The sequence below is a fragment of the Bos taurus genome, chromosome 9 (assembly GCF_002263795.3).
Source record: "Bos taurus isolate L1 Dominette 01449 registration number 42190680 breed Hereford chromosome 9, ARS-UCD2.0, whole genome shotgun sequence".
NCBI lineage: Eukaryota > Metazoa > Chordata > Mammalia > Artiodactyla > Bovidae > Bos > Bos taurus.
In genome coordinates, this window is record NC_037336.1 from 62,347,747 (window position 1) to 62,368,874 (window position 21,128).

Genomic DNA, 21,128 nt, shown 5'->3' on the forward strand with positions numbered 1-21,128 from the left:
TAGCTCCCTTATAGACTTGGCATTAAGATTCAATGAATTAATAGAGTGCTCAGGATTGTGTTTTATATATTGTATAAATGCAGTACTCATTAGTCATTATTATCTCAGAGTTTTGAGGATGTGGTATTTTGAACCACCTTTCCACACTACTACCCCCAGAGGCTGGAGTTGGGGACCTAATTATTATCCACTAGCCTAGGTAAAAACTTTAGCACCTGTTTGGTCAGGCCATTCAAGATGGCTGTTCCCTTGCTCTCTGTATTCTCTGCTGACCAGGCCCTGCTTCACTCACATGACTATCCAATCCTCTTAATTATAGAGCTTACTCAGTTACTGCCTTCTTTCTTGAACCCTCCCTCAGCTGCTGGTTTTTCTGGTAACTGGTGAGCCAACCTGATGGCAGTTCCGCCTATAAATGAATGGTAGCTCCTTCTTCCCCCAAGTAGCAAAAATGGCTGTTGTGTCTTGTCTGCTCTGCAGGGTGGGATGTTTTCCAGGTCCTAGGCTTCAGACGGGAGAAGGCAACGACACCCCAGTCCAGTACTCTTGCCTGGAGAATCCCAGGGACAGAGGAGCCTGGTGGGCTGCCGTCTATGGGGTGGCACAGAGTCGGACATGACTGAAGCGACTTAGCAGCAGCAGCAGGCTTCAGACATGTAAGATTTTTCTATCTGATAAATCATTAGTGTCTGTCACTGTCTCCTGGTCCCTTTTTTTGGTCTCCAGGCTGGGCGTCAACAAGGCTTTCGGGCCTGCAGGGTGCGGTGCAGCAACCCTACATGAAGTTAGGTAACCAGAAAACTGTGTATCTGAACGATACTGCTTAATTTTCAACAGGAATTCCTTAACAGTAGATACTTTTATAAAGTTGTGCATAAAGTAAAAAACCTTTCTCATTTTTGCAAAAGTAATACCTGCTTATTGTAAAGAATTACAATAAAAAAGGTACCAAGAATATTTTTAAAAATCTCCCCCATAAGTAGTTATCACTAATGTTGACCTTTATTTTAGATACATTTCATTGCAGGTATACAGGTGGAAAAAAAGGATAGATAGGCTTTTTATAAAAATTGGGCTGTATTGTAACCAGTTTTGTTTTTTTTTTAAGCTTTACAATGAATAATGTCCGACTGCTAAAAGTATACTATCCTGATTCCTCATATATTCGTAACCTAAATGTAGTTTTAAGTAAAAAGTGTTAAACACAGTTTAGCCTGAATTTAACAGTAGCAACAAAAGTACATTTCAAAGAATTATTGATATATTTTCTAAATGAGCCCTCATTTTCTAATGAGCAGTTAACAGATCATGAACAGCATCACAGTTTGGAGCGTTATTTTTTTTTTTAATCTTAATGTTTCAGAGACTCATCTCTACAGAGAACAAACTGGTGATTACCAAAGGGGAGGGGCTGGGGGAATCAGACAAAAGAGGTAAAGGGAATTAAGATGTGCAAGCTTCCAGCTGTAAAATAATTGTCACCAGACACAATGTATGCATAAGGAATATAGTCAGTAATGTAGCAACTTTGTATGGTGATAGATAGTAGCTGCACTTACTTTGGCTGTCATTTCATGCATCACTGTGTTGTACACCTGAAACTAATATAACATTGAATGTTAATTTCTTAAAATCTTGGTGTTTCAGATTTAGGCAGTATACATGACACTCTTAAGGCTGGTGTAACTTTCCTCTACCTTTTCAGTAACTTTGTCAAAGTTAGTAACACTTATTAATGATATCTGCATACTTCTATTTTTAATTAAATACAATGCTTACCTGGTATATGACCAATCTTCTGATACATGGCTTAATTGGCTGCCTTTATGAGTAGATTTTTCAAGAAGGGCATTATTTTTTTAACTTTTTTTAAAAAGAAATTATGACTTTTCAGATAAAAAAAAATCCTAGGTATATCAAAAGGAGGCTTAATCACTGGAAAATTAGCGTGTTTAAAAAAACTATGAAAATAGTAGATTTAGGAATAATATTAAAAATCTTCGTTTTAGAAATAAAGCAATAACACCAGGTTGTTTAGTTCTGATTTTGATTTTCCAAAGTCTGATACCACAGATGCAAACACCATACAATAATCTAATGTTATTTAAAATTTTTCTGATTTTCATATATTGGCAACTAATTCAATTTAAAAACCAACTGAGCAGATGAAACAAGTGTATCATTTTGTAGCTTCTCTAGTAGATGAAACTCGCCTTATATAAATTCTAAATTATTTGCTTTAACCAGAATGTGATCTTTGTGAATAGTTAGCATGGTGACAAAGTAAAATACATTTATTTCACCTCTGGAGTCTTCTTGATTGGGTGCTTTATTTTTGAAATTTAGTGACTTGACCAGGATGTGTCATTTTCTGTTTCTGTCATTGTGTTTTTCTGATGTAGTCATTTATTTTGATCTGTAGATTCCATTTGTTTGTCTCTTTTTTCCCTTTTAAGACAGTCTTTAATCATGGAGAATACTATTAATACCCATGTACCCATCACCCAACCTGAGAAATAAACTATTACAAATACTATTAAAATCCCCTGGGGATCCATCCCTGGTTGCAAACTCTCTTCACATATGAGGTTTTGTGTTTATCATATCTGTGCATGTGACTTACTACCTACGAAAGTACTCCTATATAGTATTCTTTTGCAAGTTATTAAATTTTATATAGGCAGTAATCAAATTTTAGTTATCCTCTGCATGTTGGGGTGTTTTGTTGTTTCTTTGCTTCAAATATTAAAAGATTTCTCCATAATGGTGCACAGAGATCAAGTTCTTTTCATTTTACTGGTGAGTGGTGTGCCATGGCAGTAATACACCACAATTTAGATTTAGTTCTTTATTTCAGGGATGCTTTCCCTTTTATTGACAATTATGCCCTGTTACCTAGGTCACACCTGATTCTAGCTGCCACTGATGTGAACAGTTTCACATGTGCTTCCATTTACTTACCATCGACAGCACTTCATCCTGTCAAAAAGCCTGCTACCAACACAGACTCAGCTTGGGTGGAGTGAACACTCTCATGGAACTCCCGCTCAATCACTGAGAGATGGAGGCTCCTGCTCCCTACTTTTGGATAGACACTTTCAGTATACATTGTATACAAAAGTAAGATAGAAATTAAGCCGCTGTTGCCTGCATCAGTGACCTTGATAGCACTATCTTATATTTACTTCTTCTCTTCTCTCACTCTCCCCCATATATCACTTCTGCTCTCAGGAGTCACTTCCCAGATAAACTGCCTGCACGCAGTCCTTTTCCCAGGCCCCGCTTCTGGGGGAGCCACAATATAAATCTATGAGTACTTTCTATTTTTCTTAGGTTTTGTTCATTCATTTCTATGACTGCTGGTAAATGAGACTAAGGTAGGAGCCCTGCTAAATAAGGCTGCTCCATTCTGTTTGAGAATCTTTTGCATCTCTTCTTGGCATGCTAGAGTGTGGGTTTGTGCTTTCTCTCTCTAGACTTACTGCAGCTGGAGAGCCAGTGTATCTCTTCTTCCTGTTCACTTGCTTCTTTGCTGCTGGTGTTGTGTTTTTTAATTTTTAATTGAAGGAGGATTGCTTTTCAGTATTGGTTTGATTTCTGCCATACATCAACATGAATTAGCCAAAGGTGACAAATGTCCCCTCCCTCTTTAACCTCCCTCCCACCTGCTACTCCTTCCCACCCCTCTAAGTTGTTACAGAGTCCTAGTTTGAGTTCCCTAAGTCCTACAGCAAATTTCCATTGGCTATCTATTATTTTAGGGACACAAGTTACCCTAAGGTTGAGTTATCTTGTACCCAATTTTATTTATCTTTGTCTGATTGCTTTATGTTTTTTTAAAATGTATATTCTCTGATTATCTTAGCCCTTTTATGTTCTATTTTCAGTTCTGACTACACTCTTCCTTTGTATTTAATTATTAGTTCTATAATGTTTGATCATCAGACTCCATTTTTATTTCACTCTGTTTCAGTCATTTAGTTCTTGTTATTATATTCAGACATCTTGAAGCCCTTGTGAAGAATGTCTTTGTATTAAATTATATTTTTCTTCTAGAGTTCTTTGATCTCTTGTATGCCACATTCATTTTTTTTTTTTCTTTCAGTCCCTGCCCCTGCTCTCTTCTTATCGAGCTCTCTTTCAGTTTGTCTGTTTTTCATGCCTGTTCTTTTTCATCTTACTAGTGCTTGACAGCTCTGCCCAGACTTCATATTTGCTTCCTCATTGTGTGGGCAACTTCCTTATGCTCCATATCAGCATTATTCTTGGCTCAGCTCACTTTTGTGGTTACAAAATATACACTCTGCAGCTTTCTACTCCTCTTCTGTCTCTCCAGGAGGTCATGGTGACCTGTACACATTACTCCTGAACTCTGACTTGGCATATTTTTGCTGCTAGTTCTGACATTTTTCTGTGTCCTATAAAAATTTCTCCTATGACTCTTCCTGCCCATGCAACACAATATCAGGATTTACTCCCTGTGATTGGGGCGTATATTGTGTTTCCATTGTGGAGGCCCTCAGATTCTAGCCCTAGAATCTTCACTTCTGCTGGAAAGTGCCCTAAATCACTTCTCTGTTTTACCCGTTCTTGCCTGCAGTTCTGTAGCATCTATCAGTCATAGATGGGTTGGGAGGGGGGGGTGGGGGTGGGGGCAGGGTGGAGAATTCAATGTTTTCTCTCCAGATTTGGTGTATTAATGAGGTTGTTAATTCACTTTAGGAGCCTTGCCAAACGGCTGCTCCATTTCTTCTCAGAACCTGCTGTATCTTTCCTTGGTTTCCATTCTTGAAGTTTATAACTTTGAGCTGTGCCTATCATATTGTATTTGTTGATGGAGAACCAACCAACCTCTAACATTCCCTCCTTTCTCCTTTTCTTTCTTCCTTCCTTTTCATTTTAATTTGTTAATGGGTAGGAAATGGGAGATGATTAAAGAAGACTTCTTTCTACTACTTAATCCCCAAGTCTGTCTTTTGGGTTTTAATTGTGGGAAAATAACACATAGCGGGCAAGTACACATAGTTGGATGGCATCACTGACTCCATGGACATGAGTTTGAGCAAACTCCGGGAGATAGTGACAGACAGGAAAGCACAGTGTGCTGCAGTTCATTGGGGTCGCAGAGTCGGACACGACTGAGCAACTGAACAACAACACATAACCAAATTTACCATTTTTTTTATAGTGTTTTTTTATTGAAGTACAGTTGATTTACAGTGTTTAATTTCTGCTGTACATCAAAGTAATTCAGTTACACACATATATATATACATTCTCTTATATTTTGCATGATGGTTTATCATAGGATACTGACTATGTTAATAGTTCTCTATGCTATACGGTAAGATGTTATTTATCCATTCCATATATAATAGCTTACATCTACTAACTCCAGCCTCCCACTCCACCTCTCCTTCACAAGTCTGCTCTGTTTGTCCATGAGTCTCTTTCTGTCTTGTAGATAAGTTCATTTGTGTCATATTTTTAGATTCCACATATTTGTTGTTCGTTGGCTCAGTTGTGCCCGACTCTTTGCAACCCCGTGGACTGCAGCGCGCCAGGTTTCCCTGTCCTTCACCATCTCCTGGAGATTCCACATATAAGTGATATCATTTGTTATTTGTCTTTCTCTTTGGCTTACTTCACTTATTATGATAAATTCTGGTTGCATCCATGTTGCTGCAGATGGCTCTATGCTTTTTATGGCTGAGTAGTATTCCATTGTGTGAGTTTCAGTTTTACTCAGGGACCTTGCTGCTGCTACTGCTAAGTCACTTCAGTCGTATCCGACTCTGTGCGACCCCATAGACGGCAGCCCACCAGGCTCCCCCATCCATGGGATTCTCCAGGCAAGAACACTGGAGTGGGTTACTCAGGGACCTTACTGATGACTGTAGCCTGGGAGACCGCCACTTTGCAGCTCTGAGTGAATTGCTCTAAAGAGGTAGGAAGAGAAGCCAGTTGAGTCGTGGCTGTTGGCTAGGGAATGCGTACAGTCAAGCTTACATCTCAGTAAGAGATTACAGCTAATCACAAGGAACAAATGTCTCAGTTAATTATTTCAGTGCTGCTTCAGATATAGGAAGGTTCAAGAATCTGGGTTATTAAAATTCTTGCTGAGATGTACATAGACCTTTCTAAAGGGGCCTGATTTTCCAAAGCACAGAATGCCTCATTTTTTTTGTCGGGTGTATTATTGGTCAGCAACTACAGTGGCTAATGACTTAATTTGTTTATAACTGCATGACAGTCTTTTATTTTTCAGCGGAGTTTAGATATATTTAAAATAGGCAAAAATATAATAGAAGAATAGGCAGAAGATCTTATTGCTATGGGTAAGTTTGAAAGACATGGCCGAAATAAAACCCTTTAAAGGAAGAAGGAAATAATACTTATTACATGCTTGTTATGTGACACAATTTTGTTAGTCTTCACAAGAGTCCTAGTTTATTATTAATAGATTTGTTATCCCTGCTTTTCAGATAGGAAAACTTAAGCTCATTGATGTAAAATGACTTTCTCAAGGACTCATAGATAGTAAAAGTGGACCCCTTATTATTGATGTAGCTGTACTGGCAGGAACATTTTGCAATATAAACATGAACTATTACAGTCTTTATTTGGTAAATGCTTTGGAACTATTTATCCACTTCTGAGCAAGTGTCTTAAGGAAAAAAAGCCTTTTTTGTAAAGTATACAGTAATTCAATTCCTAAAGGCTAGAATTTAAAAAGAAAGACTGCACTCTGAGATTTAAACTTAAAGAATCAGCATATGCTAGATCAAAGCAGAACTACAGAGTATCCTAAACATAAATGATAGCTCCAGGTCTGCAAGTTTTAACCTTTTTTTAGGTTTATGAAATTTACCAATTTCTTTTGATATTAGGATAGATATTATTACTCATAATGGGGGTAGTGGCTTTAGTTTTATTCCTCTCCTTCTGAACACTTACAAACACCTCTGAAGAGGATTAAGATTGCTTCTTAATCTCTTCCAAGTTCTTTTTTTATTCACCCCGTTGTTCCCTTTCCCTTCTCTCACCAGCTATGACTTGACCATTGCAGAGGTTGCATAAAGATTGAGGAATTAGGGGAGAAAGGTGAAGACAGTTTTAAATTCATATGACTGTATTGCTGTTTCACTGTTTTGTTTTCATACATTTCTCTTTGAAAGGATATAGATGTGACATAGAGATTAAATGTAGGTTCTGCTTATAAGATAGCTTGTGTTCACATCTCTGTTTTTCTGCTTAAGCAAATTACGTAAATTCTCTGAACTTCAGTTTCATCACTCATGAAGTCTACAATAGTGATCCATGGAATTATTTGGGAGAAAAACTAGGCGTGTAAGAAATCTCTATCATGTGAGAATCATTCAATAAGTAAGAATGTCTCCTCCAACAAACTTTGAGTTTCTGATGAGGGTCAGTCAGTGAGCTTTTCAAAAATGCAAGGGAGTAAACTTGGTAGAGCCTGTGGGTCAGGTTCCTCCCGCCCCCCCCCCCCATTATTTATTTGTTTGCTTGTTTAAGTAGCGTGAGATTTTTGTCTTTTAGTCACTGCTGTATTCACAACTCCTAAAACAGTGTCTAGCACAAAAAGACTTTATGAATGAATAAAAAGCAAATTATCTTTGGTCCTCAGTGGTTTATCCCTCCTCTTTGAAGAAAAGTTTTTTAAATTTACAAATAGAAATTGATCCTTTTTAGTAAACAGTTCTATTTGCCAATATATGGTCAAACCCTCTTCTTGTCCTCAACTCCTGGCAACCACTGATCTAATCTTTAATCTTAGAGTTTTGGGCTTTCCAGAATGTCTAATAAGTTGAATCGTGCATTATACAGTCTTTTGATTCTGGCACTTGTCACAAAACAAAGTACATTTGAAGCTCATTTGTGTTGTGGTTCAGCATTTTTTTTAATTGTTGAGTAGCATTCTGTTAATCTGGAACAAATATATTAACAATCTTGCACTGTTTTATTCTTTTTGTTTGATTTCTAGCTTTCCAGAGTGTTGGATCTTCCACCAGAAAACTTGATCAAGTCAATATCTGCAGTTCCGATTTCCAGAAAAGAGTTGAGTATAATATATTTATAATGATCTAGAATGTGATTGATTTTGTCAGTTAACCAAAAAATGCAGTTACTCTCCAGTTTACAAAAGAAATTATCCTTAATACATGATTTAATGTGTTATTCCTATGGCTTTAAATAATAAAATTCTATGCTTTAATACTCTGACATGGCAGATTATATTAATATTCTCATGTAGTTTTGATGTCTAGTGTGATAACTGTATGGCAGTCTTTGAGAAATTTGGAATAAGGTTTGAGTTAATTCTGTAACAGCAAATAAAAGAACTATGATTCTAGTTAGAAAATCAGAGTTTTTGAAGAGATCTTAGAGATTAAACACCTATCTAATGCCTGAATACTATTGTGCCATGTTGACTGCTAGATTTTTAGTGGTTTTGTTTGGTTTCAGTTTTTTTGTTTGTTTCCATTTGAGGACCCCCCCAGTGATAGAGAAGGCAATGGCATCCCACTCCAGTACTCTTGCCTGGAAAATCCCATGGACGGAGGAGCCTGGAAGGCTGCAATCCATGGGGTCGCTAAGAGTCGGACACGACTGAGCGACTTCACTTTCACTTTTCACTTTCATGCATTGGAGAAGGAAATGGCAACCCACTCCAGTGTTCTTGCCTAGAGAATCCCAGGGACGGGGGAGCCTGGTGGGCTGCTGTCTATGGGGTCACACAGAGTCGGACACGACTGAAGTGACTTAGCAGCAGCAGCAGCAGTGATAGAGAACTACTGGTTAGGGCTACATATACTCTATATAGTTGCTACTTGGATTCAGAGAGAGCTGTTTGATGAGTTTGATCATTCTCATTGATACTTGTTTACCAGGTGACTGCTGCTGCTGCTGCTAGGTAGCTTTAGTCCTGTCCAACTCTGTGCGACCCCATAGACAGCAGCCCACCAGGCTCCCAGTTGACTAGAAAATTTCAATACTTGAATACAGTACTCTCTCAGTTAATTAATAATGACAAGAAATTAGCTACGTAGTAGGCGTAATGCTTTAAGTTTAAATTATCATTATACTGTTACGATATAATGATACCATTATTACTATACCATCATGTCCTTAAATATTTTGTCCCCTTAACTTTGTTAGGATTTTAAGACAAAGTAGAATGAATGTTTTTTCCCAGAATAGGACAAATGGATAAGTGGAAAAGAAAGAGAAAGGCTACATATGATCTTGTAAAAGAGCATTTTTAAAATAGCCTATTACAACTTCATCTGTTTTGAGTTCCAAGAATAGAGGAGACCACTGACCAAAAGATGGGCTTTGTATGTAAACTGATTCAGTGTTGCGAACAGTTACCTACTTTATGAATCTGTAAAGGGCATTTTGCATAATAATGGAAATGCCTGTTTTTATTTTGTGTTTCAAAGACCTTTAGTAAGCTGAACTGTCTTGACCCATCTTTTGTTTCTTGTTGTTTTTTTTTAAATGAGGTAACATTATATATATTTCACATGGACAATATTCTGTATACAGTATAGCATGCTTTGTCACCACCAAAAATTTAGTGTTCCATCTGTCATTATACAGCTGATCCCCTTTACCCGTTTACTTCTCCCCACCACCCCTTCCCCTCTAGTAACTAGAACTCTGTATCTGTATGTTTGATTTGATTTGTTCACTTATTTTTTGTTCTTTATACTCCACATGTGAGCAGAATCATACGGTATTTTTCTTTCTTGGTCGGACTTACTTCATTGAGTGTAATATCCTCAAGGTCCATCCACATTGTCCCAAATGGCAAGATCTCGTCTTTTTCTATGACTGAGGAGTGTTCCATTGTTCGTGTGTGTGTGTGTGCGTACATCTTCTATATCAATTCATTTATGGGCACTAGTTTGTTTTATACCTTGACTGTTATAAATAATGCTACAATAAATATATGGGTGCTTGCTGCTGCTAAGTCGCTTCAGTCGTGTCCGAGTCTGTGTGACCCCATAGACGGCAGCCCACCAGGCCCCGCCGTCCCTGGGATTCTCCAGGCAAGAACACTGGAGTGGGTTGCCATTTCCTTCTCCAATGCATGAAAGTGAAAAGTGAAAGTGAAGTTGCTCAGTCGTGTCCGACTCTTAGTGACCCCATAGACTGCAGCCTACCAGGCTCCTCCGTGCATGGGATTTTCCAGGCAAGAGTACCGGAGTGGGGTGCCATTGCCTTCTCTATATGGGTGCTTATATCTTTTCAAATTAGTGTTTTCATATTCTTTGGATAAATACCCAGAAGTTGCTGGATCATATGGTAGCTCTAGTCTTTTTGAGGAATCTCCGTAGTGGCTGCACCAATCTACATTCCCACCAACAGTGTATGAGTATTCCTTTTTCTCCACATTCTTGTCAGCACTTGTTATTTCTCACTTTTTTGACAGTACCTATTCTGATGTGAGGTGATACCTCATTTTTATTTGCGTTTTCCTAGTAATTAGTGATGCTGGGCATCTTTTCACATGCCTGTTGTCTTGGCCCCTCTTTTGAATAAGATTTTCTATACCTGCTTTGAGTTCCTTTGTGCAGTTCCACTTTAGCAGTCTGAAAAACTAAGATTTTGTTTCATAGAAAATAAATAATAAGGAGGACCTCAATTTCTCTAATCTACCAGTTGAAAATTCTGCATATTGAATTTGTTTAAAGGAATTGCTACTGCTTTGTCTTCATAACCCCAGTTATCCTTTAGAGTACTGAAACAAAGCCTAACTGTTCTGTATTTCTAATTTGATTCTAAAGTGCTATAACATGCCAGGAAAATTAAGAAATATTATTTTTGTTAATGTGGTTTATTTAATGTGATATGAATCTATTTGTTCAGGTAGTCTAATTCTCTGAATTATATAGTTGACCCTTGAACAGTGTGGGTTTGAATTGCATGGGTGCAGCTATATGTGGATTTTTTTTTCAGCTAGCATGAACTGCGGTACTTCATGATCCATGGTTGGTTGAAGTCAATTGACTACAGAGCCCCAGAAGGTCCAAGGGCTAGTGTTGGCCTATTGGTGGCAGAGCCAGGTCCTGGAGTCTGTAGCTACAAGGCCCCCCTAGTGGTCCCAGTCTGTCAGCCCACTGGTAGGTGGTACTGGGTCTAATGTAACCCTGAGGGTCCAGGAGTAGTGCCAGCAATGGGGGGCGGGGGGGAGGGGAGCCGGGGTGGGGGTTGGTCCTGGGCCCTCTGGTGGGCAGGACCAAGTCCCAGGGAAGCTTGGGACTCTGGAGGTCTTGAGATGCCTGACCTTCAGCTGGGTGGGGCTGTGTCCCTGCCCAGAGATGTACTTGGCCTGATGTGTCCCATTATTGATAATGATAAGCTGATCAGCAGGGCTGGGTCCTGAGGTGGCTGGCTGTGTGACCAGGGGACCCCAGGGCCTGGTACAGGCCAGCAGATGGGTAGGGCTGGGTCATAAGACAACTGGCTACAGGGCCCCAGGGATCCTGAGACTAGTGCTGCCTCTCTGTTAGGGACCTAAGTCCCAGGGTGGCTAGCTGCAGGGCCCACAGTCCCAGAGCCAGTGTTAGCCTGCTCATGAACAGGGCCACGGCCTTAAATAGTCCTGGGGCTGGTGATGGCCTCCTGGAGGGCAGGGTCAAAGTGACCCAAGGCTGGTGATCGCCCACTGGTGAGTGTGGCCATGTCCTGACCCAGCTGGCTGAGGTGCCCGGGATATCCTGGAGGTGGTGTCAGCCTTATGTTGAGTAAGGCTGTGTCCTAGTGGGCTGAGCCATATCTTTTGCTGCAGGGTCCAGGAATCCCAGGGCTGATGCCCACCCCAGTGAGGAAGGAGGGTCCCTATGACCACTTGTGGCAGCCTGGGGATCCCTTGGCTATTGTCAGCCCATTGTTGGGTGGGGCCATGTACCTGGCCTGGAATACCCCCAAACTAATGAGACTGGCTAGTACCTGAAGCTGGAACCCAGCACTAATAAGCTTGAAGGAGAATTTCAAAATGGTATTTACTAGCACCAGTATCCTCATGAATGAGCTCCCTAAATTGACTGCTGTCAGTGTCTCTGTCCCAAGTTGTGCTGCTATACTTAGTCACTCAGTTGTGTCCCACTCTTTTGTGACCCCATGGACTGTAGCCCACCACGCTCCTCTGTCCGTGGAATTCTCCCAGCATGAATTCTGGAGTGGGTAGCCATTTCCTTCTCCAGGGGATCTTCCCAACCTAGAGATGGTACTTGGATCTCCTGGATTGCAGGGGGATTCTTCACTGTCTGAGCCGACTAGTCATCCAGTGACTTCAGTGGATAGTTGCTCTGTTAAATAGTTGCAGTTTTCATGTGCATGCAGAAGGAGGTTAGCTCAGGGTCTTTTTATTCTGCCACCTTGGTCACTGCTCAAGGCTCAGGAAAATTCTTAGTGGTTATTATTGACTAGATTCCTTAATGTGATCAGAAGTTACACAATTTTTTAGACATATGCCTGGATTTCAAGAATGATAAGGAAGTTATTTGTGCTCCTGTGTTTTGTGTTGAAGTGAAGTGAAAGTCGCTCAGTCGTGTCCAACTCTTTGCGACCTCATGGACTACACAGTCCATGGAATTCTCCAGGCCAGAATACTGGAGTGGGTAGCCATTCCCTTCTCCAGGGGATCTTCCCAACCCAGGGATTGAACCCAGGTCTCCCACATTGCAAGCGGACTCTTTACCAGCTGAGCCACCAGGGAAGTCCAAGAGCAGGTGAGGGGGCTAGAAATGGGCTAGACAGACAGTGGTTCAGCCCACCTATTCTGCCCAGAGAGTCTCATTCTCTACTTCGTTATTAAACATTCAGTGTCAGTAATTAATTGGAAGTTTGTATATTATTTTTATACCTTGAACAATTTCAAACTATAGAAAATTTATAGAGAATAATGTAATGAACACTCATGCTCACTTTCTAACATGTTAGGTCTTAATTTTTTCCAAATTTTGTTTTCTACAAATCAAACATTGGTTACTGTTGAAGCCACCTGTATACCATCCTTCCTTAGAGATAACTGCTCTTTGAAGGAAATGATTGTTTTCACTACTCGCTTGCCTAGTTTCTTTCTTGGTTTCTTTGTTTTTGCATTGTTTCATCACCAACCCAATGAAAAGAATGGCAGTGTCTGTCTCTTTAAAGAACTACTGAGTGTTAAGAATAATACAGTGGCACCCCGCTCTAGTACTCTTGCCTGAAAAATCCCATGGATGGAGGAGCCTGGTGGGCTGCAGTCCCTGGGGTCGCAAAAAGTTGGACACGACTGAGCAACTTCACTTTCACTTTTCACTTTCATGCATTGGAGGAGGAAATGGCAACCCACTCCAGTGTTTTTGCCTGGAGAATCCCAGGGACAGGGGAGCCTGGTGGGCTGCCGTCTATGGGGTCTCACAGAGTCGGACACGACTGAAGCGACTTAGCAGCAGCAGCATGTTAAAATTCAGATTTCACCAGTTTTTAAAAATATTGCTTTGGTCATCTGAAGGTCAATGAAGAGGCTTGAAAGAAGGAAGTATTTGAAATAGTGGAGGAAGATTTGTAGAAGAGGTCAAGAGACTTGAGCTTTTTTCTGACTCTGTTTAGTAGTTGCAGTAGACTTTTAGGGGAGACAATGAACTTGCCAGACGTCATTTTTCACATTTGTCAAATAAGGTGGTTGCTGTGTGTCTCTTACAGAGATACCATAGGGCTACAGCTGGGTGATGGAAGAGGAAGAATTTTATAAGATAAAGTACTCAATCAGTACATAGTGATGATACTTCTAATTGCTTTGCTTTCTTCTGATAAGATTATGTCAGTGTAGAGAACCCAAAGTGATTAGTCTTTTTTTGTTTTCCCTCTGGTAACATTTTTAAGGTAACAGTCTTTTCCTGTTTCACGTCTGTCTTTAGAGAGGTAGCTGACTTCCAGCTTTCTGTGGATTCTCTATTGGAAAACAACAATGACCATTCAAGACCAGATATTCAAATTCAAGCCATGAGACTGGCAGAGAAGGTACTTTAGCACTATTATCTCTTTTGACATTATAATAAACATGTTAAATAAAAAAATATTCTGCAGGCTATGTCAGCCATAATAATGGATTTAATAGTATTTTTGTTCAAGACACCTTGGAAAGTATAATTTAAATTTATTTTAGCTGCATATTATAAGGTTAGGATGGTTTTTGAAATTAGTTATGAAACACTCCTGTTGAGCTGACAGTATTCAGTTTTTTGATTACTTATAGGAAGACTGAGTGTTAATTAAATTTACACATTGAAGCTGGATGGACTTCTGAATTCAGGAGAACAAGTTTAATAAATTAGAACAGTGGGCTGCAGTTTTAAAAAATGAGTTTCTGAGAAGATGAACATTAAAATATGTGAAGAAATGATTAGATGTAAATAGAACCATGATTTCAGAGAAGTGGTTAGATACTTGAGTAATCCTCTTTCATTTCTAATATCTCCGATGGGCTCAGTATCTGAGAGAGGAGTTGACAGGACTGTGGAGAATGACCACATCTAAACTGTGAGTGTCTAATACCTTCAGAAAGAAAGAGGAAGATCTGGGACAAAGTTGTTTTGTTTTTGTTTTAAATAGGATTACTACATGTGACACTGAGGAAGGCATGGGCACTCTGAAGAGTCCAAACAATGAAAGTCAGTTTCACAGAAAAAAATATATAAAGAATGAGTATAATAAAGAGGCTCTGGTAGCTAAGTCAATGTTTATTTGACCACAGAAATCACCCCAGGTTTTTTTTCTTTTTTTGCCACACTGCACGCAGGACCTTAGTTCCCCAACTAGGGGTTGAACCCATGGTCTCTCAACCCAGATTTTTATCAGGAAGCATACCAGGAATAAAATTCTCCTAACTACAATATTTATTTCCTCCTCCTGTGAGTTCTCAAAAATGAAAGCTGGTGGCTCCTCAGTAACAACAGGTATCTCTTTAAGTCTCCCAGCTGCTTTGAACATCTGGTTGGTTAAAAATGTAAAGCGTGTTCATTAAAGACCAAATATTTAAATTTTTTACATATTTTATGGGGGTGTAAGTTGTTTTAGCAGAGGCCCTAACAGGGTATCATGTTCTAACACTCTTATGAAAGGTGGGTAAAATAAAGAGTTCATTGCATGTTACAGTACGTGAGGTGGGGGTCAAGTGATGGCTCCCTTTTTTCCACATTAGAGAATTTGAAGTGAGAGAATGGGAAAGAGGAAGAGAGAGTCTCTGAGTAGAGTAGCATTCCAGCCGGGAAAGAAGAAAACATGTGAACACAAATATAATGACAGAGCTGGAGAGACCAGCTAAGCCCAAGTCCAGACACATGACTGTGAGAAAGGACACATCTGCTGTCCTTGGAAGCCAGTCCCATAGGATTAGAACTGCAAAACTCATTAGGCCTATTTTATAACATACCTGTTTTACTTTATATCTTTTCAGCTAAAATGTGACACAGTGGTGAGTGAAATCAGCACTGGTCAAGGGACTGTAAATTTCAAAATCAACAGAGAACTGTTAACAAAGGTAAGAACGGGTTATGGTGCAGCTGTTGCACCTTCTCTCGTTCCCTCCACTTCAGCTACAGTGTTTTCCCTCCGCTTCAGCTACAGTGTTTTCCCTCTGGTTCTTAAACTTATCCTGCCTCCTCTTGCCTCAGAACTTTTACACATTCTGATCCCACTGCGTGGAAATCACCCCAAGTTCAGTCTGCTTATCCTGCACATCTTGGTTTTTCCCTAGCAGTGCCTTTCTGACCCCTTCATTCATACACTCTCTTAACACTGTATATGCCTCCTTGGCAAAACTTAACTGTAGTTGCTATTTTACATTTTTCTTATTTGATGAATGCCTTTTGCCCTTTAAACTTTAATTTCCATTAGGGCTTATAGCATCTGTTTTTCTCACATACACGGTTCCTAGCACAGCACCAGGCATGCAGTAAGTGCGAGATAACTATTATTAAATGAATCATTGGACTCCATATTGAATACAGGAAAGCAGTACATTGAAAGTACATTGTACAAAGTACAAAGTAGTACATTGAATACTTTGAAAGCAGTAGCTGGTTGCCACTCTTTAGTAGCCTATAATCTATTGGAAGCATAAGATGTATACGAGAAAAACCATAAGACTCTTTTTCTTTTAATAAAACAATATGAATTTTCTTAAAGTGATTGGTACAGTAAGCATAAGAAAGATCAGAGATAGTGAAATAGAATGACCTGAAGGAGTTGGGGAAACCTCATAGAGGAATTGGGTCTCCGTTGAGTGAGTGTGGAGGACAGGTAATCCTAGATAAGCAGTGGTGTGAGACCCTTTGAGTTTTATCTCAGTCAAACTTTAAAATTTATCATAATGCATTGTTTGGTCTATTATTAAAAAAAAAAACAAAAAACAACACGATTGTTGGGTAGGTCAGACTTTGTATATACTATGGTCTTTAATTGCAAATAAAGATAAAACCAAAACTTCTAATACAGTTTCTTACCAAGGTTATATAGTTTACAGATATTTACCCATCAGTCCTGTAATTCTTCTGAAAAAGTGTTTCACGCTTGTCTTTAGATCTTTGAACTTTTTTCTTTTATCTTTTTTTCCACTGTTATTTCAAGATTAAACTTGTTAAACCAAAATCTGTCACAGGGACAAGAAGGAAATTTGTTTTGAGCTTGTCAAAAAGTGTCTTTATCTTGTTGGGCTCTTGATAACATTTCATGTCAACTTGGCAAACCAGTGAATCTAATGTCCCATTTTGAAATAAATAATTCTTCCCAGTTGCTTTTTCAGTGTTTGTAGAAGGAGAAAGGCAGCTTACCAGTGTGCCTTCCAAATTTTAGGCCCCTTGATAGATGCCAATATTTTACATTTTTTGTTTTCCCTGAGATGGGAAAATGTGCTATGGTAGATGTTTGCCTTTATAGCCAGCTTAGCTGAAGGAGATGTGGTTTATATTTCGAGGCAAGGCATATATTTTGTTAATAATTTAAAATTTCAATGGTTGTGAGTTTTCATGCTTTATTACAATTAATTGAGGTTTTTCTGTGGTATAAGGATGCCCACTAGCTCACTTATTAAAAATATTCACAAATCCTTCTCAGTTGACAGTGTGGGGGGAAAAGTGAGAGCTTTGGGGTTCAGCTGCTCTTCCTCACATGGAAACCCTCCCTTCATTGTAACAACTTTGAGGCTCTGGATAATGTGATTTTCATTAAAGGGCAAGCAGATTGCTTACAGAAGCCCTGCTCAGTGTCACAGTAAAGATACATCCTAGAGCAGTACTCATAGTTTGGGAAAGGAATATTAAGCATTTTACCTGTGTTATAAGTTATGATTTAATAATTCTTATCTGCTCAAAGCCTAATTTCTTCTACACTTGGCTCCATTATTTTTGGGCCTTAAACAATATTCACTTGTGAGTCTCAAGTTTCCAGATCACATTGAAAAGAAAATTCAACCCTCTCAGGACCATTATAAAACTTTTTTTTCCACTTTGAAGTTATCAAGATTAACATGTAGCCGATGATCTATGTCCAAAACTTAATCATCAAGCAGAGAATTATGAGTTTGTCATTGCTTACACGTGTACAAATTTAGCCTTGCATAAAATGTATCTGTTCATGCATTGCAATTGAGTTATTAATACTGGCAGAATCGGGATGATTAAATGTTAGCTTAGGTTTAGATCACTAATAGCAGTTTATACTGTCCTCATATAAATCATCCTCAAAGGTAGGAGGCTAAAATGTGAAATTAAAAGTAGTGCAAACTGCCAAATCTCTGGGGCTAGATAATACATTTTTCAGTGCTAGAAGAACTTATCACTATGAAGAATGATCACTTTGGTACCAAACTTGTTCCTTGGGCTTCCCTGATAGCTCAATTGGTAAAGAATCTGCCTGCAATGCAGGAGATCCCGGTTTAATTCCTGAGTTGGGAAGATCTGCTAGAGAAGCGATAGGCTACCTACTCCAGTATTCTTGAGCTTCCCTTGTGGCTCATCTGGTAAAAGAATCTGCCTGCAGTGCGGGACACCTGGGTTTGATCCCTGGGTTGGGAAGATCTCCTGGAGAAGGGGAAGGCTACCCACTCCAGTATTCTGGCCTGGAGAATTCCATGGACTATATAGCCCATAGGGTCACAGAGAGTCAGACACAACTGAGCAACTTTCACTTTGACTTTTCACAGATGACTTTCAGAAGGAACTATAGCTTCAATTAATAGTTAATTCGGTTTACAGGGAGGAAAAACAGAAAACGAGTTTAACCACATAGGGAAAAAGCAAACAAAATCCTATTTGGGTTTTTTTGTTTGTTTGTTTGTTTTTTTGGTGTGCCTTAGAAATACACAATGAATAACCTTATTTTTTATTTCACATACATGCAGTTTTATTTGCCAACTTCAACTATGCATGCTCTTCCAAAACTTAAGGAAAAGAAAAAAAAAAGACTGATTTCAGTGGCTCTAACTTTGCTCATTATTTCACTAATTGAGTTTATGTCAGTAGGCAGTGGTTACATTCAAGTCATGTGTAGTGTCAGTTGAACACATGAAAAGAATGAATGATTAACCATGTTTCAGCTACTGACTAAGGAACTGACCTGTTAATCAAGCAGTGGTAGCTTCATTAGAAGTTCTGTTGAAAGTTGTAGAGAAATACCAACCAATAAAGAATTCAATAAAATGGCAAAATTCATCCACAGAAAATGGAATGGTGGGAGGTAAACAGAAAGTACCAGCCAGTTGGAATAGTCATTAATTGGCTAAAGCATTCCAAAAAGTGAAACTTTTGAAAGATTTAATTTCTGATAAGTTCTTTATGTACCTGCATTTACATTACCAAGTATTTCTTACCTTTAAACATAAATATTGGTGAATAGATGGCCCCTAACTTATTTCTCTTTTGTAATATCAGGTAACTTTACTAGCTGTCTGACATTCTTCTTTGTGCCCACTAATTCAATAAACTCCTTGCTTATTATTTGCCAGGGACTATATTACTGAAATATAGAGACAAATGGCATGTGTCCTGGCCTCAAGGAAAGAAAAGCATAAAAAAATCACAAGGTAATGTGTAATGGCTAGACACTGGGATGAATCATATAATGAAGGCATGTATAAGATGCAACCCCAGTGGAAAGAAAGAAGCACATAAATCTTTTCTTTTTTTCCTTTACTCCCTCAAAGTAAATCTGTCTTGAGGAAGCAAAAGGTAACCTTGAATTAGGATGAAAATAAAGAATATACTTGGGAGATACGAGGGGAGGCATTCCAGGAAGAGGGGACAGTTGGGCCAGGGTACAAATAAGAATATGGCATTGTTTGGAAGTCAGAAGGTGATTGAGTATGATTTGTACATTGGATGGTGTGGGGAAGGATGTGAAATTACACAGTGGGAATAATAGTTTCATAATAGTGCATAATAGTTTCAGCTTTTTCCTCTGTCATCATTTCCATGGTGAGTTATGTGTACCAAAGGTGGCCCCTGTTATGATTTTTTGGTATTATGCTAATGAAATTTATTTCATTTTAATCATTATATATTATCTGTTGTTATAAAACACTTCTAACTTGTGATTTTTATCAGTATTACAGTGTGTTTTCAACAAATCAATTTCCTCAAAATTAAAAAAGTAAAAATGATATGCATGTAAAAATCAAACCAGAAACTGGTAAAATCACTTAAGTGGTAAGAAGTCATTGAAACCTTTAAACAGAAAGTAAATCATGTCTGACTCTTTTGTGACCCCATGGCCTTTAGCCACCAGGCTCCTCTGTCCATGGGATTCCCAGGCAAGAGTACTGGAGTAGATTGCCATTTCCTTTTCCAGGGGCTCTTTCCAACCCAAAGATCGAACCTGTGTCTCCCATATTGGCAGTTGGATTCTCTATCACTGAGCCACTAGGAAAGCCCATAGACCTGTTGAATATGTATATTATGTAAAATAGGTGTTACTTTTCTGTTTTAGTTTTTGTAGCAGTGTAGCTGACAGATAATGAGGGTCTAAACCAGAGGAGAAAACTAGAGTGATATGTAGGAGACAGCACATGCAGAGCTTGGTGATTAACAGATGATTGATTCTGGAGGTTGAGGGAAAAAGGCAGATCTTAGGGACTCCCAGGTCTCTGACTTGGTTAGCTGGAGGGTTCAGAGTGAAGTTTGTGGAAATGAAAAATGTAAAAGGAAGAGGAGTATGTTCTATTTGAAGTGTCTGAGGGAGATGCTCGATCCTGAGTTCTGTACATCAGTCTATAGCACAAGATTCTGGTAGGTAAGTGGTGAAGTCTTAGGACTTTACACCTAGAAGAAGTGTAAATAAGGAGCGAGAAGTGAGGAAAGAGTGCAGCGAGGGAATCGGGGTGGGCATTGAAAGAGGGATCTACAAAGGAAAGCAAAAGTCAGTAGAATGATGTCACTGCAACCAAGGAAGGAAGGGTAGTTTCAAGGAAGAGGGAGTCGTCATCCACCAAAATGATGCTTAAAAGTGGTTACCCCTGGGGAAGGCAGAAAGGGATGAGGATTAGAGCAGACTTTAGCCCTATCTTAATTTGTTTAATTTTTTTAATTTTACAAAAAATGAATTGATTAATAAACACAACTTAAGTATTCAGCTGGGTTGACATTTAAAATACTGATTTTGAGAGCACCTTCAGTGAAGTAGTAAAGAAACAAGTTAGCAGGTGGGTTCAATTGTCACTGAGTGCTTTGGAAGTGAAGCACGTAAGATAGTCTTAAAGTTTTTTTTGTTAGTTTGTTTATGCCAGAGAAATCAATTATTCAAGAGACATTTGTTAAAAGAGAATTCTAACTAACTGCTACTACCTTTTTTGGAGTCTGCCATCCCTTACATAAAAAGCGATAGAGGGTGAAAAGGATGGAGAAGCCTTAACCTCTGAATGATCCAAGTGTGAATTACCTATAACATTTACTGCCCTACTTGCAGTCTTCTTGTGATCCATGTTCTTGGAGTAACAAACATTGAATGAGTCCCTCGTGTACAATAGACAATACTGTATTTAATGTCTATATAATCTTCTCTATATGGCTTAATGCACAGTGTCACTGAAGGATTTTCTCTGTATCTGAACCTAGTTCTTG

The 21,128-nt window shown here is 39.0% G+C and overlaps 1 protein-coding gene across 13 annotated transcripts in view; it reads left to right on the forward strand.

The window, feature by feature from the left end:
• The window catches only part of RARS2 (arginyl-tRNA synthetase 2, mitochondrial), a 94,067-nt gene that overhangs the window by 10,448 nt on the left and 62,491 nt on the right, over positions 1–21,128 (forward strand). For 4 of the 13 annotated variants that reach the window (XM_059889716.1, XM_059889715.1, XM_059889717.1 and 1 more), the window contains 3 exons: positions 8,006–8,079; positions 13,900–14,037; positions 15,473–15,556. In XM_059889716.1, the coding sequence (XP_059745699.1) occupies positions 8,006–8,079; positions 13,900–14,037; positions 15,473–15,556 (296 nt within the window). Of the gene's footprint in view, positions 1–480; positions 657–3,238; positions 3,378–8,005; positions 8,080–10,986; positions 11,151–13,899; positions 14,038–15,472; positions 15,557–21,128 lie in introns of those variants that run through there. The other 9 variants (XM_059889720.1, XM_059889722.1, XM_059889725.1 and 6 more) reach the window with 6 other exon arrangements.